General features: G+C 40.8%; 1 protein-coding gene across 1 annotated transcript; it reads right to left on the bottom strand.

Moving 5' to 3' along the window:
- Positions 1-2,753: 2,753 nt before the first annotated feature.
- On the bottom strand, positions 2,754-3,131 carry LOC126298240 (keratin, type II cytoskeletal 2 epidermal-like). Its single transcript, XM_049989545.1, has one exon. The coding sequence runs from the start codon at positions 3,129-3,131 to the stop codon at positions 2,754-2,756; it is 378 nt and encodes a 125-aa protein (XP_049845502.1).
- Positions 3,132-13,205: the final 10,074 nt, after the last annotated feature.

Raw genomic sequence — 13,205 nt, 5'->3', positions numbered from 1 at the left:
TGTGACTTTGAAGATTTGTGGACTTTCTGTTAACATGCAGCTGGATACTGGTGCGTCAGCTTCTTTACTGAACAGATCAACATATGACTTGCTTGGTTCGACCCCACTTTGTCATTCACATCCCACACTTATTGCATTTACTGGACAAGAAATTTCTGTGCTCGGCGTGTGTAGTTTGCAAGACATGTACAGTGTCTTTCCATGTGCTCCAATTTAGAGATGCTATGAACATTTTTGGCATGGAAGCATTTGAAATGTTTGGCCTCACAATTTAGGACAATGTACTTTGCATCAACACTAGTGACCATGCAGATAGCGTTGCCGCACTATGCAATAATTTGCTGAACTCTTTTCTGATGATCTTGGTTGTCTCACAGACTTTGTAGCATATGTTGTAGTTAAAGACAATGCCATGCTTATTTTTCGGCATGCATGCCTGGTACCACACACACTGCATGACACCATAGCTGCTAAACTTAAGCATTTGCAAAACAGTGGTGTCATTGACTCTGTTTCTGCTTCACCATGGGCTTTGCCTACAGTGTGTGTGAAGAAACCAAATGGTTGTCTCCATATTTGTGCTGACGCTAAGTCTAAAGTAAATGCCCAGACAGTGGTAGCTATGTTTCCCTTACCGCTTCCTGAAGACATTTTTGATAAGCTTGGTGGAGGAAAATACTTTTCCAAGAGTCACTTGCGGGATGCATACTTTCAAATTCCGCTAAACAAACAGTCACAGCGCTATTTTGTGATCAACACCCAACTTGGGTTGTTCAAGTTTCACTGCCATCCATTGATTCGTGCTTCAGCTCCTGCTATTTTTCAGTGTTACTTACAGCATTTGTGTGCCACTGTCCCTGGTTGTTCCAGTTATCTAGACGATATTGTCGTATCAGGTCGCACCTCTGATGAACATTTGCAGAATTTGTGTGCCTTATTTACTGTAATTTTGCAGGCAGGACTCAAGTGTAACAGAGACAAGTGCAAGTTTTTTCAAACTGAGATTCAGTAATTAGGACATATGATTAACAGACACGGTACTCACCCCTCGCTATCACATTTCAGTGCGATTAGAGACTTGCCAGCACCCAGGAACTTGAAAGAACTTCAGTCTGTGTTGGGCAAAATCACATATCATGTTCGGTTTATACCAAATACAGCGCAGATTGCAGTGCCTTTGCATTGCCTTAGGCATAAGAACGTTCCTTTTGTTTGGTCTTCGGAATGTGACACTGCTTTCCACGCTCAAATCTCCTTTGTTGCGTGATCACTGCTTGATTCCTTTCAATCCCTCCAAACCAGCTGTTTTGGCAGTCGGTGCATCTTCTCATGGCATCGGAACAGTTCTCACGCACCGCATTAATTATGTTGATCACCTGATCGCTTTTGCAACTAAGTTGCTCAATTCTGCCTAGCAAAACTATTCTCAAAGAAAGAAGCATTAGCTGTTATATATGGAGTGACAAAGTTTCATGATTTTTTGTACAGTCGCAAGTTTTATTTGATCACCGACGAAAAGCCTTTGAGGTCGTCGTTTCGCCAGTGAAAGCCAGTTCCAGCCTGTAATGCACAAAAGTTGCAACGTTGGTCTTTGTTTTTGTCTAACTACAATTACGTAATTTTGTTTCGGCCTACCGCGCAGCATGGTAATGCCAATGCTTTGTCTCGTCTACCAATCAGCCCTGACAAAGTGTTTGATTCTTCCGAATTGTCTTGCATGTTTATTGATTCGCAAGACAAGGAATTAGCTGATGGTTTTCCAGTAGATTTTTGTTGCATTGCTTCAGCGACAGCCGCCGATGCTTCTTTGCAGATTCTTTTGCAGTATATTCATACTCAATGGCCTCTGTCTGCTACACAGATTTGTGATCCACTTGTTCGACATTACTTTGCGCACTGTCGCAACTTGTTTGTCCACCATGGTGTTATTTTGTTATGAACTGACAATGATCAGTCTCGTGTGGTTGTACCTCATTCGTTGCAGGCAGAAATTCTCCGTTGGCTGCACGCTGGTCATTGGGGTATAGTGCAGACAAAGCAATTAGCACGTCGTCACTACATTTGGGTCGGCATTGATAAACAAATTGAGAATTTGCTTGCTAATTGTCGTTCTTGCGTGGAGCATCAATCTGCTCCCCGCCAGTGCTTCTTTTTGTGGCCGACTCCTCCCGAGCCTTGGCAGTGCGTTCATATAGATTTTTGCGGGTCCTTTCTGGGACACCCACTGATTGTTAGCTATTGTTGCATACAGCAACTTTCCTTTTGTTGTGACTATGTCTTCTACTGCATCTGCCAATACTATTTGGGCTTTGACCTCTATTTTTTTGCATTAAGGGCCTTCCTGTACTTATTGTCACCAACAATGGCTCCCAATTTGTGTCCTCCGTGTTTGAAGCACTCTGTGATGCTAATGGCATTCACCATCTGACCTCAGCCCCATTCCTACACCAGTCAAACAGTGAGGCTGAATGCTTTGTGCATACGTTTAAGTCGCAGACGAAGAAGTTGTGCCCCACAAACTCTCGCAAGTGTGCGCTATGGACTTTCCTTGCTTCCTATTGCTCTCACCTGCGCGGCACCCATTCCCCAGTGTAAATGCTACATGGCTGCGCCAATCGGTCTCTCCTGCAGCTATTGCACCCACCGCTGCAAGCTCCCACTGCTTTGCCTCGTTCTGGCTTGGCGCCGCATGCTTTGGTGTTCTATCGCATTTTCTCTGGCAGGCAGCACTGGGAGCAGGGGTGCATTCTTTGTCAGCTTGGCTGCACCTTGTTTTTAATTTCTGGTCCCTCCAGCACTGTCAAGCGACACCAGAACCAGATCCATTTGTGCTGTCCTCGGTTTTCTGCCACTGGTTCTTTTCCAGCAGAACTGGAGGCTTTGCAGCTTCCACCGCCTAAGCTCACAAATCCATCGCCGGCGCCTCCGCGGCGAGCGTTCCTGCCACTGCTGCCATCACTGCCACTGCCGCCGATCCGGTCTACTGTGCCGGGTGGGCGCCTCTCACCACTGCCATGGCCCCACCTCCAGCCACTGCCATTGCCGCCACCACCGTGTTCCTCCATGGTGCTCAAAACGATGGATGCTGAGGCTGCCGTCACGCCGCCACTGCCACCACCGCCACCGCCCATGGAGGCCGTTGCTCCACCTCCTCATCTGAGCATTCCCAGTGGCGGTGCGTGTCCTGGCAAGGTTTTCAATGGGACGTTTTCCTCACCCCCTCGCAAGCAATTCAGGGACGTGGGTGGGCAGCACGCCCCGGCAATTCCGCTGTCCACCCCCTCAGTTGCGCTACCCCTGGGTCCCTTCACCCACCGTTGCAAGCTCTACTCAATGACGGTGCATCATTTCAGGGGGGGAGGGATGTGGTAACGATAGTTCCAATGCCACAACATAGGTTTGCACTACGAGAGTAGAAGATCTTCGCCAACCACAGTGCCCTCTAGCTAACACTGTGCAGCTCTACGAGTGTCGCTCCACTTTTGCTCAGTTCATCAAGAGTAGACGTATGGGACACTTTGCTTTAGCTTCACTTGGAAAAGAGACTTTGCACTACTTACAATGGGTCTAAGGCTTCCATCTGTTCAAAGGCTCAAAGGCTAAGGCTCATCTGTTCAAAGTTATGTATGCCTCTGTATTTATTCATGCACCAGTAAACCTCTTTTATTTACTTGCAGTATTGACTTGTTTTACCTCACCTGCTCCTACTCACTTCCTTCATTCAGCCAACATTTAAGTTTTCAGGAGCAGACTCATGTACCACTTTCGGGGCAGACCACAAAAGTCTTGACAGAGGATTGCAGAATAATCAACCAATAAGTTGTAGCAGATCACCAAACTGTATGGTGGAAGTTGTTGAAAAATCCCAGAGTGCAATTCCAGAACAGGATCTGAGATTGTACTTAGAGATCTCACAGGTTACCATAAGAATAATCAAAGATACTAGAAGCAAGCATGGTGGCAAAATAGAGACTTTGAGAATTGCAGATAAACCTGCAACAAGTAATGGGGCAATTGCTATCCTGAGAAATCTTCCAGGAAGACAGGAGCCAATAAAGCTATCTGTGTATAAAGGGGGCATTTCAGCCTTCAAAGAAACTGGAGGTAAGTTGATTTATGCTAGAAATCTAAAGAACTCCAGATCATGTGTTCATGTCAAAAATGGAATTTCATTCCTGCTAATGGTGGACTTCTGTTCCTGGTATTCAGTGACCAGTGTGAGGAAGGAAACACATGGGAAGTTTCATTGACCTCAGCTTACCTTCCTTATGAGGACAGTACTACTCCTTCCCAGGAAATGAGGGGACTGGTAGACAGCTGCTCACAGCAGACTTAACAATTGCTGATTGGTTGTGATGTCTACCTCCACAAACTGGTGTGATGACGCAGTGACACCAAGAGAAGAGGTCAGTATGTTCTTGTATTTTTACTCAAAAGCAACCAGGAGGTCCTGAACATGGGCAAGGAACCTATGTTCAGGAATATAAGAAGTGAAAAAGTAATTGACATACATTGTGTGTACACTGAAATGGGCAACAATTTCAAATTAGGTGTGGCATTAACCACTGGAGCATCCTTAACTAACCACATGTGCATTAAATTTGAGGTTGAGATGGGTGTTAAACAGATCATGACCTATAGGAATCCTAGAAAAACAGGATGGAACTCACACTTATCTGAAGTCATAACTTTGATAAGAAACCCAGTAGATTTCTAGGAAATGTCAGACACAGTGATGTCTGCCATTATGATCTCATATTTATAAGACTGCCCAATCACTAAGAAGTACACAAACAGGAATGTACCTTGGTGGAAGACTAATCTGGAATTGCAAAGCAAGCAGGTAAAAAGACTATTCAACCTTGCAAGAAGGAAAGGACAACAGCCAAAATATCAGGAGACCCTTTCTAAATACAATATTGCAGTCAAGCAAGCAAAACTATCATTCTGGAAGGTATTTTGTGAGGAAGTAGAAGTACAGCTTCTTGTGCTAGATTTCACAAAGGACTTGCCAGAATACCATCAAATCACATAGGTGCTCTAAAGAAGGGGGATGATGAGTATACCTTTCAGTGAATGAGATGCTGGATGTGATCCTCAAGACTCAGTCCCTCACTGCACTCTGGAACTTGTTGGGAAGGTGTAAAAAGCACTACACTTTCAGGAAATAGCTTCTGTATCTTTCTAAACGTCTAAAGGGCTTTTAGCACTATAACCTTCAGATACATGGTTAGAGCTGCAGAAGAGCAAGGCATTGAGACAACCATACATAGGTGGATTAAGAGCATGTGGAGCAGAAGAAATGTGGAAGTCACCATGATGACTAAAAAAATGGGTAATCATCACCACCAAATGGCACCTGCAAGGAGCAGTTTTGGTCCCCACTATAGTGGAGCCTAGTGCTGAATGAACTCACATTTGCCAAGGATATACAGTCAACTAGGTCATAGTAATACTTGGCAAATGTACTAGTACTGTTAGAACAATGGCACAATGTGCACTGAACATTGTGCAAAACTGGTGCAGGAAACATGATATAAAGGTCAGCACCAAGAAAAATGTTGTAGTGCCATTTATGAGGAACCGTATCCAGCACATGTTCTGGAATCTTAAGCTTCTTGATCACATACTACCTGTAGAGGGATAGTGAAGTATTTGGAAGTAATCCTCAATGTGAAACTATCATAGATCCCTCACAGAAGGAATATAGAGTTCATGGCAAAAGGTGCTCTTATGAGCACCAGATGAACCTGGGGAAAAACCTGGTGTCAAAACCCCAAGAGCATGTACTGTATATATGACACAGTAATAAGACCTATGATAATTTATGGGGCTATAGTATGGTGCAAAAAAGTGAAACAGAATGTGGCAGCTAAGGAGGCTGGCAAGGTACAGATACTGGCCTGCTTAGCAGTAACAGGCAGAATTACCAACACCTCCACTATTGGGATGGAAACCATGCTGGACATGCCCCCATTACACCTACCGGTTAAAGTGGAGGCAGTGGCAGGGAGATACAGCCTATAACAGGAAGTAACTGGATACCTTTAGGATATCATGACTCCCATGCCAATACAGGGAACTTGGTAAATATAGGAATGATTGGGGAAATTCTGGCTGGCTATACAATTACTTTCAGCTTCCTCAACATGCCTTTCAGTGGAACAGTTGGTAGTATGGATCAGTGGGAGACTGAATGACTACATCATGCAGGTCAAAGACAGACAAAGGTGCTGGGGCTGAGTTATATGGGGTACAACATAGACTAGAGAGAGAAATCTTTCTAGTGAGCTGGCCATGGTAATCCAGGCAGAAATACCCACTATCAGGGTGTGCACATAGGATAATCTTAGCATCTATATTTAACTCTTAAGTCTCTATCGCATGCTGAAACAAGATCAAAGAGCATTGCAGAATGCCATAAAGCCCTTGTGAGATTAGGGGAAACAAATAGGTGAAATCTGCTGTGGGTTCCAGGTCACTCAGGAATCAGTGGACATTAACAAGCTGATAGGCTGAATAGCACAGGTCTGATGACTCCATTTATTGGGCAGGAACCTATCCCAACCATCAGTAAGGTGATGGTTAAATCGAAGCTACAAAACTGCATAAGAAGGCAGCGTGTAGAATATTCGACTATGATCCAAAAAACAAAACAAAAACAAAAAAAAAAAACAACATGGCAAGCTAATGAAGCCAAAGCCATGTTTAAAGAGAAGTTCTGTAATCTTGAACTTGAACAGGAAACAGATTAAAAACATGGTAGGACTAATGATAGCTCAGGTGAACTTTAAGAAATACCTACACATGATGGGTATAGAGGAAAAAAGTCCTAAGTGAAGACTGTGTGGTGAGGAGGATGAAACACCTAATCTCCCGGTGTGAAGTGTTTGAGATCAAGAGACACGGAATATTTGGGTCATTAAGTCCTAACGAAATTATGACTTATACAGAGAAAGTAAAGGATCTCGCACTACTCTTTAAGGGTATTGGTTGGCTTTACTATAATAACAGGGAGTGAAACACCACAATAAACACACGACACGACTATACAGGAACTCGAGGCACTTGAACAATCCTTTCATCCTTACTCTGGGAAACTATGATCACAGCCATAGGTGGAAGCATAAGCAGCCAAAGACACTACTAGCTAGGGCATAACCACATATGGCAAGGTAACATACTCCAACAAGCGACAAACATCGGCAAGCCCCTGCATATCAGCAACATTGACTGGATTTATCAGCTGCTTTTAAAGCCAATCAACAAGTACAGCAGGGAAACCGACAAGCTTGCCCACTGATGCACAAACAAATAGCCAACATCACCCTACACTGTTCATCTGATATATGACCTATCGGACACAAAACAAAGATGAAGCTAACTGTTACAGGTATGCTGATGCTCACCGAGAGATCAACACCGGCATTCAACGGCAGCCGCTGAGCCATAGCACTGCTCAACATCAAAGATATCAAAATGCATGATACCCACGATTAACAAAGCCTACCCTTGCATGACCTGTCACAGGCAGTAAGACATCTGCTACTGCTCTTACTACCTGACCTAACTACTGCAGAGGTTTTTTTTCTCTTGCCTCTTGCCTTGGCACTTTTTTTCCTCTGCCCTTTAAACCGCTACCCTTCGTTCAACTTCGACCCAATCAATCTCCAGATGAGTGCATATTAATGGTTAACCTTAACCAGATGTATGCAAACATCCCAGTACCCACATCCTGCGACACCTCACTTTGGTGAAAACTGACCCTTATGCAGATATGGCAGTAGTCCTTTTAAATTGGCTGTCATGCTGGTGTAGGTTTGGGGGGGGGGGGGGGGGGGGGGGCTCCACCTCTAAAGAAAAAACACACAATAAATCATGTTTTGGTGCAGACAGTAGTGGGCCAGAACTGCTGTTGTTTTTGTGTTCCTGATAAAATCAAATCAAATCAAGTCTTCAGTCCATTCAATGACAACAAGTGAGCAGATTCCTACATAGAAGAGTTTTAGAATCCAAAAACATCTTATGAGGTAAGAACATAATGTGTTCCATAACTTTACAACAGAACTGATATCTAGTGTTTGAAAGGGCTTTGTTGTGGATCTCCATTTAGCAAGATGGTCAGATCATGCAATACCCAGATTTGTGGGTCATTCAGATGTGACAGCAGCCTGATGTTGGGCTTCATGGGAATGTGAGGACAGGCATATTTGTTGTCAAAGTTTAAGTCAACAATCACTGAGCACCACGAGGAAGGTTCTTCATACTGCACACTACGGACATTGTAACCCCTTCACATCTGTGCCTGCCACCTGATAACAAGTAATCGAGTCCCTGTAACATTCTGTCTAATCCCACACCATGGGTCTTAGACTAGCAGCAGACAGATTAGGGAATTTCCATCCAATGTGTAGGCTGTGATTGACACCATAACACAAACAGTTGCTTTGGAGTGATGTCTTGACTGGGAAGCATGGACTGCTGATGAATGGCATTGCATTTTGTTCAATGATGAATTGTAAACCAGCACTAGCCAAGGTTACAATTGTCATTGAATATGACCTGTGGAGAAGTCCCATTTTTCCAATGTTTTGGAGAGGACAGTGGTGTTACTCTTGGCATCATGGTGTGGGAAGCCTCAGGTATGGCTCCAGTAACAGGGAAACCTGATGGCACAACTGTACATCACAGACAACCTGTGTCCCCATTTGTTACTCTCATGTGACAGTACTGTGGTATCATTTTCTAGCAAAACAACACCTATCCCACAGGTGGCATGTGTGTCTATGTGATGTTGAGGTACTCCTGTAGCAAGTAAGGCCACAGACCTGTCCCCAATAGAACACACTTGGGGCCAGCTGGGATAGCAACTTTGTAACAGTGCTAGTATCCAGTGTATCAAGGACCAGTTCAACAGTTGTGATCCGGCTTGCCTCAGAGAGTACACAATGACTTAATGACACCCATGTGAACAGAATCAGTAAATACATTTAGACCAGACAGGGTTCAACATCATACTGATAAGTGGGCTCATACTGCCAAGTTATTTGTAGATCTGACTCTATATTTTAATCACTGCAGTAACACCACATACCCTCTCAACCCACAAAGTTTCATTTTGTTTTCTTCTCACTTTTCAAGTGTTTCATTTTTTGTGCAGGCAGTGTAGATCCATAGTTATGTTCATCTGTCGTACAGCTCTTCTTGGAAAGGCATGACTCGCATTTATCATTATTTTTTTCAATCATTTGAAATGCTTAATTGCTCCAGTGACCTCCAGTGCCAAACTTCTAGAAGTGAACACAGTTTTTTGCATAATCTACTGTACACAGACCTAAAAATGAACTTACATGCTCACTGCACTTTGTATTCCCAAGTGCTATTATCCCCATTAATTTGATTGTATTTACTGGCCCCAGATGTGACTCATTAAATGTCTTGTCAAAGGCTAGTATATTTTAATGTTGCATTAATTGTGCACATTCACTGTTCTCTATATTAAGATGTAACATAACGAATATTTAGGCAAGTTAATCAGCTGCCCAGTATTGCTATCACGTAAGATGAATTTGTTGTACAGCTGAATGCTAGTGGGCATAGGTGTCAGGGGGTGACACGGCAGTTCCAGCTTCCAACTAGGTAACTTGTACGAGCCAGTCCAGGTACAAAGACTAGCTACATCACCAGAAATGGGGAAAATCCCAAAGCTTGAAATTTAGATGACTGTTCCTCATGCGGCCTTTATGCAGAAGATGCTCCAAGAAATGGTGGAGTGTCAGAGAATCTTAAAAATGGCTAAGTCACACTTCTTTCGGATTTTACAATAACTCACAGTCAAATATTAATGCATATCTAAATACATCAGCAATCCCAGAAAAATGATGTGCATACAATGACACAACAATATTTCACTATTTTTAAAACTACAGACATTAATATTTCACAATGAATAAACACGTTCTCAATGAACTTCTGAATTAACTACTTTTAATCACTTCGTGCAATTTCAGTAAAGGATATTGTATATGAATATTGTAAAATGTGTTGAGACATTCATTAATTTATTTGTAGGAAGGGAAATGAATGATGGCATGAATGTTTGTTTGATGAGGGATTCTGTGCTCAGAACAGAGGCAAAGGTGGGTGGAGGTGGAATGTATGATGAACCTAATGAGGCACTAGTCAGTATGTAATCTTACCCTCCCACACATCACTATTAATGTCATCATTCTTTGCACAAATTTTTGAAAGTTGCAAGAGGAGTAAGGTTACAAAAGAAGAACTTTTTTTACTTGGCTTCATAATCTCGTTGTTGTTGCCAATGGCTCAAAGTCTTGTGTGAAGTACTTTCTTGCAGCTGAAAATTTCAATTTCTTAGGTTCGTAATGACTAAACAACTGTTGAAGTGCTGCCTGTTGCTATGAATATGCTTTTTATTTTAGCCCATTCCTCTAAATCACACTGACTTTACAATTGCCACATTCAAAAAACCAATAATTACATTGTTGTCAACAAGTTTAGCAAAATACGAGCATTTTTATCAAAGGCATGCCCTCCACAACCTACATTCTGCACTACTCACATTATTCCAAAGAGTTTACAAAGAAAAAGAGTTTAGAGAACAAAAGATGAATAATTGTTAAAATGTATCATTATTTCATAAATTAATCTGGAACTGAATTCAGTAATTAATGTTATATTAAGCAATTAATAATGTGAATTTTAAGTATGCCACAAATTTTGTAATTTCAAAAAAAGAAGAGTAATTTTAACTGTTAGTACATGTTGATTGTAACACATTAATTTCTTTTTATACATTTTAGCCTAAATATAATACATCATATACAAAATCATATGAATTCTTTTAATGAAACAGCTGAGATAATTTTATCCTATGCGAGTTTCGAGATTATGCATGGTATCGGTTATCTCTATAAAAAAAAAGGTAATGTTTGAGGAGGAGCATGATTCATTACAATATCCCCCTCACAAAATTTGGAAACAGAGTGTTTACAATATTTTGTGACAGACTATAAGTTTGCCAAACAGTGTACAAAATGATGCCCAGGATAGCAGATGGATGTATAGAAGTATCTGAAACATAAAATATTACAGAGAACATAAGAAAAATATCTACTATAAAAATTATAATCTATACATATATCAGGATATGGCATCCAGATTTTCAGATCTGTGGAGCGTACTGTCCACAAAATATCTAATACAAGGTCAAAACTACAACATTACACAACTAAACTGTATAAATAAATACAGAGACAATGTAAATTACTAGAAATTATAAATTTTAAGTTATGATCCATCCAATGAAACCTTCAAAATCTTCAAAAGAGAAGAGAAAAATTTTCAGAGGCTAAGAATACGACAAGTGAGCTGACTCAAAAACTCACAATGACAGTTGCAGACCAGAAGAATATGCTCGATTATAAGCAGGAATCAGTCAGCCATATAAACCATAGTATTCAAGGATATGTTGACTCAAGAAAGAACAAAATAATGGAAAACTATTAGGGCCCAAGTTTAAAATATGGGGACCAACCCATGAATCCAAACCACACTGGGTACAAACCAGCAAAAAGTGTTTCGACACAACAAAATGAATAAAGTTTATAATCATATCAATGAGTTCAGTCATATGCAAAGAGTAATGGTGAGAAGCATCTAGATTCAGTAAAAAAATCTATCCAATTGGTATGAGTCTTACTACAATATGTTCTAAACAGTCTTCCAACAAACAGCTCAGTTCATACATATGATACCAGGAACAAAAATGATCTGCACAAGGACTTAAAAGCACTTACTTTAGTTCAAAAAGGGGTCCACTACTCAGGAACACTCATCTTCAATAATTTGCCAGCAAACATAAAAAATTTAGTTACAAATAAAGATCAGTTTAAAAGAAGCCAACTCCTTCTACTCCATTGACAAATTTTTTAATAGAAACAAATGATGTATTGTATAGACTCATACTATTAGTATTGTTATTTCACCTTTTTTAAAAAAAATTACATGTTCCATATCCACGAGGATCTCCTCAGCACAGATCTATGGAACGAAAAACTAATCTAATCTAATCTTCCAATCACTCTCATAAACCTTTCAGCAGGGTTACTCGAAGGATGATACACCGAGGTTAGAATATGCTTTATTTTTGTGTGATCAACAAAATCTTTCCAAGCTTGTGATGTAAACTGAGAACCATTTTCAGATAAAACTGTCTTAGGGATACCTTCCTGATGAAAATATGTATTTTCAAACTTAGAGATGATTTACTTACTGGTAGCTTTCATGAGAGGAAACAACTTTATGAACTTTGAAAATACATCAACAGCCACAAAAACATAGCAAAATCCATTCATAGACTTAGGTAAAGGTCCATAAACATCAACAGACATGAGATCAAGGTTACTATTAGGCAATATGTTTTGTATTTGGCCTCTGTGTGTTTGGTTACTTACCTTCGCACTTTTACATCTTTCAGCCCTAGCAATCTTTTTCCTGACTCTTCTTCCTATTTTATAAAAATAGATATTTTCCTGAATCTTTTGTGTGCATTTGGTTGTCACACAATTAAAGTATCAATACACTGTTCCGGCCAACATAGTTTCCAATCCTCTGAGTCAGTCTTATGTCCCCTGAATAAAATACCCTTGTGTACCTTATGATACTGTTCTGTCTTTTCTCCTCCTTTCTTACCTATCATGCTCTTAACCAATTTCTAGTTTTAATCATGATTTTGATACCTACAGATGTCTTTGCAAATTTTCAAGATCTCTTTTTCCTGTTTTGACACCTTTCAAGTACATAATTTTAAACTCTTTTTCTCCTTCTCCAATGTTGTCAGATAATTCACCTCCTAAAGGTATCCTAGATAAACCATCACCAACTACATTATCTGTGCCCTTAATGTATCTGATTTCATAATTGAACTGCTGTAAAAACAAGGCCCAATGAGTAGTTTTGTTATGTTGTTATGTTGTTACATAATTTTAAACTCTTTTTCTCCTTCTCCAATGTTGTCAGATAATTCACCTCCTAAAGGTATCATAGATAAACCATCACCAACTACATTATCTGTGCCCTTAATGTATCTGATTTCATAATTGAACTGCTGTAAAAACAAGGCCCAATGAGTAGTTTACACACTTGGAGATGACATAATGTTTTGCGATCTGTATAGCTGATGA

This window comes from Schistocerca gregaria, chromosome X, assembly GCF_023897955.1.
Source record: "Schistocerca gregaria isolate iqSchGreg1 chromosome X, iqSchGreg1.2, whole genome shotgun sequence".
NCBI classification, from domain to species: Eukaryota; Metazoa; Arthropoda; class Insecta; order Orthoptera; family Acrididae; genus Schistocerca; species Schistocerca gregaria.
The sequence above is the reverse complement of the archived record's forward strand: the minus strand, read 5'-3'. Positions and strand labels throughout refer to the sequence as shown.